We start from the raw sequence: 4,892 nt of genomic DNA on the forward strand, positions 1-4,892 counted from the left end.
ACGTTCATATGTCCCCCTAATCAACCTGACCCAGTGACAGGTCACTGTGATCCACCAGTAATCAGGATGGATCCAACCAGCCGTTCAGTCATCTGTCCAAATCAGGAATTCTGCTCTGTCTGCTTTCTGAGTCTATGACAGAGTCTGAATGGTGCAGGGTGGGCAGACAGTCAATGTTTTCATAGCACTAACTCAAGGTGTTCAAACAGACAGGTTTCTCATGTTTATGTGAAAATAAGGATGTAAATGTGTTTAAAACCACAGGTTCTGAAGTTAGACAAATTTTATTTTGGAATTTTGTACACACAAGTGTATACAAAAAGAAATTTTAGTTCCTATGTCCTATGTTTGGTTTAAGTTCCTATGCTCATTAAAAAACAGCTTATTGGCTTAATTTCAGCATAACTTTGACCAGCCACTGCACGAAATGAGGCTCCAAAGGTCTAATTTCAGCGTAGCAGTGTACTGTTCTTTTATCTTTAGCCCCAGGAAGATGGTTTGGAAACGGTCTGTGGTTCAGGACTTGCTCAACAGAGGATATTTGCTGCCAAAATCTTTTCTGTCATTTTGTCGGTTGCATTTTATTTTTTAACCACTATTTTTCCATCTAATCAACTTTTTATTAACATCTTTATACACAGCACTCTGAAAACTAGGCTTCTGTAACAGGGAGCATTTGTAGCTTCTGAAGGGTTTCGCCTGCTCTTAAATCATTTATTTAAAATAAAACATTGAAATATTCAGATTTTCTTTAGCACTAAATCCTAAGCACAGAAAATAGTGAAAAAACATACCCTCCAAACTATTTTTGGCTTTTTATCTCACTTGTAACCCCACTAACAACAAGATAAACTAAGAAATAAATCAAAGCTCTTGTTCAAAGCGATGCAGCAGCGGAACAGAAAGTCTCACCTCAGCGGTGTTTACAGAAGAGGTTGTTCTCCCAGAAGGTTCAGTCCAGTTCGTGTATCTCGTCCTGCAGTGGCGCCGACGGCCGTCCCGCATCGCTAACACGCTTGGCCATAATATCCCACTGTGGAGTAAGGGCTTTGGATTTGCTACCTGCAAATGAAGCAAGAAGAGCAGGATTCTCAGTTTTTTCCACAGCTTTTCATGTCACCATTTCCCACTTTTCCACAATTTGAATAGATCCCAGCCTAAAAACCATAGTTGCGATGAGCAGACACATGAAATATCTGGGCTCCTGTTTGTTATCGAACCTTCCGATTAACAGTATGCAGCCAAGAATTGCTAAAGAAATCCTCTAAAAAGAAACGCAAATTAACTTTTTAACATCATGGGAGAAACAGGGCTTAGAAAATCCCAAACTTGTAGTTTTACAGACTTTGAGGAATTAAAAATGTTTCATAACTATTAATTCTTACAACAAACAGATCAGGAAACAAAATCCTTGGACAATTAAAGATCAGTGCCATTTAATTAATATGGGTGAGTGTGAAACAAGGACAGTAACCAGGAGTGGCCAAGCTGCCTGAATCGGTTTCTTATAGTCCTCATAATACAAAGCAGCATTAAAATGAGTTTATCTAAAGAGAATCTCAATAACCTGATGGGGATTATATTGATTGAGCAGTAAGAAGGCTTTGTGGTTCTTTGAAGCGTGAAGGATGCAGGCGGCAGAACTGAACCACAAACAAAGGAATCAAAGATATTGAAGCTGAAACCTGAGAGGATCCACTGGATCATGTTTCTTCTACCAATTGGTTTTCACCCTTTACTGACTCAATATAAAAGTAAGGCTCTGATTGCTGCATCACAAGTGATTTCACACAATGATGCAATAATACCTGCAGCTATATTTACACGTTAAATGAATTTAGAGTTTAAATAACTATGAGCCTGATCAAAGAAGCAGCAGAAAAATATGCTAAATGAATAACCTGGTGAGTCTGCAGCCTAATTAATCACTGATTTAGATAAAGTCATTACAGCTGGATGTCGACACGCGGACCTGGTTGCCTCCCAGAAGCTAATCTCCTCAGAACGGTCTGAGAATTGGTCTGAGGAAGACCAGCAGAAACGTCTCCCTACGACTCCCCTACCATGTCACCATGACAACACAGATCATGGCCTCCATTCTGTTTCGATTTTAAGTAATGCATAAAAACAAAAAAGTTAATGAGAAGTGAAAGATAAATAAAAAAATAACTAATAAATATTGCAAAGGAGATAAGGACAAAATACCAAGATTTCCTCGATGGTCTCCTTTAATTTAACCTCAGTGTAAATCCTGCTGTTCTGTAAAAGAACAAACAGCTTTACGAGGATTAAATAACTGAGCAGGTTAGAAAGGAAGATGGAGAGAAGTTTAAAAGCAGGACAAGAGGAACCTGATATCTGTTATATCTCCTGCTCACCCCACACATCACCCTGAACACACCAACTGAACAGTGGAACTGAATGGCAGTGGCAGCATCATGATATGGGGTTGCTTTTCTTTAGGCAGGTCTAAGGGGATGGAGGTGAGCGGAGGTAAAACTGGGCTTCAGGACAGAAACATTCAATATTCATTGCAGCATTCTGCTCTGCCAATAGTGTTCATCCTGCACATAAAATCCCGCTAAAACTGTCCTTTCTCATGATCCTACACATCTAGATGATTCTGACGAGCCTTAGGAACTCGTATTTTATTAAATATAATCTTAAGATTAAAATATGTCATATGGGAAAACATATTTGAATGATTCTAAATAAGGTTCCTTTAATTTTTACACAAACCTGTTGGTTTCTGAATTACAAAAAAAAGGACATTTTCCTAATTTATTATGACAGCTCAAGATTTATATTGGTTTTTAACTGCCTCAGAACATCAGGTGAAATGAAGCAGAGAGTCTTTAATACCAGCCTGCAGGTCAGTGCAAGGGTTACTTTGATCAATCCAGTAACCCAACTACATCCTTGATTCTACTTTATCCTTAAACATACACTCCCAATGGTATTGACTTCAAATATAGGAGTCGGGATATGAACAGCATGAGTACATTTCTGCACTAAACTGAAACTCCCATTTTTAATGGAGATAAAACGAAGACCATTGCCAACAAAGGGTCTCATTATGGGCATACAAAGAGAGTTTAGTTAACGGTTGGAGGCGTAGAAACTCACCATCCAGGCCGTTGTGCTGCTCATAGCTGCGTTTGCCCAGGATGGTCGGCGAGCCGTTATTAAGGATGGGAGAGGACTTGATGGGCGTTAAGCTTCCTGTTGAGATCGATCCTCCACGAGGCGGCGGGTTGGGCTTGGATGGACGGGGATGTGCTTCTGCAGACATTCAAAACAAAAGAGGGTCAGGCTGTAACCGGATTCCTAGAGCTTAGAGGGTGAGAAGTCCACACTCCCCTGGGTTTACATTCTTACAGCTTTTAGTTTAATCCCAATTTAAAGAGAAAACGTTAATCAAAGAATTTATGACATAAATTTTAAGTCAACTAACAAGGTGGGAGGAAGGACACAAGGAAAATAGGAAGTAGAAAGAAGGAACAGAGGAGTGATGAGTGAAAAGGACAAGAAACAAAGAGGAGAAAAGAAAGGAAAGAATGGAGAGTTGAAAGAATAAAAAAAGGAGGATTAGATGAAGAAAAGGGGTGAAGAAGGAAGATTGTTGTGGAAGTTCCCAAACTGTACTTTTAAGGAGAAAAAAAAGAAAAGAAAAGAAAAGAAAAGAAAGCAAAATTCAAATAAATCTTACCCAGGTACCGAACCACAGACTCCAGGGGTTTACGGTCGACTGGCTTCAGTGGTGGAGGCTTTTTTGGCCTATCTGGTAACCTCAGAGCACCTGCAGAGTAACAGCCATCAATAAATGTTTGAACCACACAATGCTGCTCAGTCTGTAACATGAGGGCGTCCTACACTCTGCTTTGATGGCTGCTGTGTTGACTGGGAGGTAGGGGTGGCGGGCCAGGTACCGCGGTCGGATTATGTCCTCACAGAGGCGGCGTGCCAGTCGCGTGGGAGCGGTGGTCTGCAGAAAAAACGCCTGTCTGGTCTTGACTGCAAACTTGGGGCTGCCGCTGTGCCGCAGGGGAAGGCCGTGTGGGCTCTGAAACAACAGGTGAAAGGCTGGTTAGCGGATTCTGATCGACAGCTAGCTTACTCTTAACTACCCATTCCTGCGTCCTGCTTAGATGCTGGACTTAGCAGCTGGAGTTGGATTTTATTAATTCTTTTTTGCAAAACTCATATTAGCATTCTGTTGATATTGATTCAGGCCAGTGATTAAGAGCTAAGAACCAAAATGTAGATAAAAGTGCTAAAATAGCTTCAGTTCAGACAGAATTTCCATTACCATCATCCCTGTAGCTGAAAGAGAAACAACCTTACTAATGACTGGGGCTCCTTTCACACCATAAATATCATGCAGGTTTAAAAACTTAGGGTTTCTTCTTAAATTCAAGACTTTTTAAGACTTTTTAAGGACCCGCAGGGAACCCTGAAACTAAACGCATTTGGCCAGACTACCAATAATGTCTGCAGACAAGACAAAAGTAATGCATCTGATCAGGAATATTTGAAGTAGGCTCTGACCATGGTACTGCGGTTGGGCCCCGGCCTCTCGCCGTCCAGTCTTGTGGGCATCTTCAGTCCTCCATACTTCTTCCAGTAGGTCCAGCATGAAGCGCACAGACGACACTGCATGTTGGGGGGTCCCCACGAATACCACTGGTAGGAGCTGCTGGCTGCACACACCAATGCAAGCAAGAAGCATTCCCTTGGTCAGAGGTTTAAAAGGGGCTCTATTCATAGCAGAAATCTTTTTTCTCCTCCATCATCTGCATCTAATGTGATTCACAAAGACGATGGAGAAAATCTGCGCTTTCTCAAATGATCCAGATTAGAATTAGAATTACACATATCACATAAAATGTAGC

The 4,892-nt window shown here is 41.1% G+C and overlaps 1 protein-coding gene across 2 annotated transcripts in view; it reads right to left on the reverse strand.

Annotated features, from left to right (window-relative positions):
- The window catches only part of mta1 (metastasis associated 1), a 57,369-nt gene that overhangs the window by 4,847 nt on the left and 47,630 nt on the right, over nucleotides 1-4,892 (reverse strand). For both annotated transcript variants that reach the window (XM_015396866.1, XM_015396865.1), the window contains exons 14-17: nucleotides 3,874-4,063; nucleotides 3,710-3,799; nucleotides 3,127-3,282; nucleotides 913-1,062 (exon numbers count right to left, since the gene is read on the reverse strand). In XM_015396866.1, coding sequence (XP_015252352.1) covers nucleotides 953-1,062; nucleotides 3,127-3,282; nucleotides 3,710-3,799; nucleotides 3,874-4,063 — 546 coding nt within the window. In that variant the 3' untranslated portion in view covers nucleotides 913-952. The remainder of the gene's footprint in view (nucleotides 1-912; nucleotides 1,063-3,126; nucleotides 3,283-3,709; nucleotides 3,800-3,873; nucleotides 4,064-4,892) is intronic.

Source organism: Cyprinodon variegatus, unplaced genomic scaffold, assembly GCF_000732505.1.
Source record: "Cyprinodon variegatus isolate N-32 unplaced genomic scaffold, C_variegatus-1.0 Scaffold825, whole genome shotgun sequence".
Classification (NCBI taxonomy): Eukaryota; Metazoa; Chordata; class Actinopteri; order Cyprinodontiformes; family Cyprinodontidae; genus Cyprinodon; species Cyprinodon variegatus.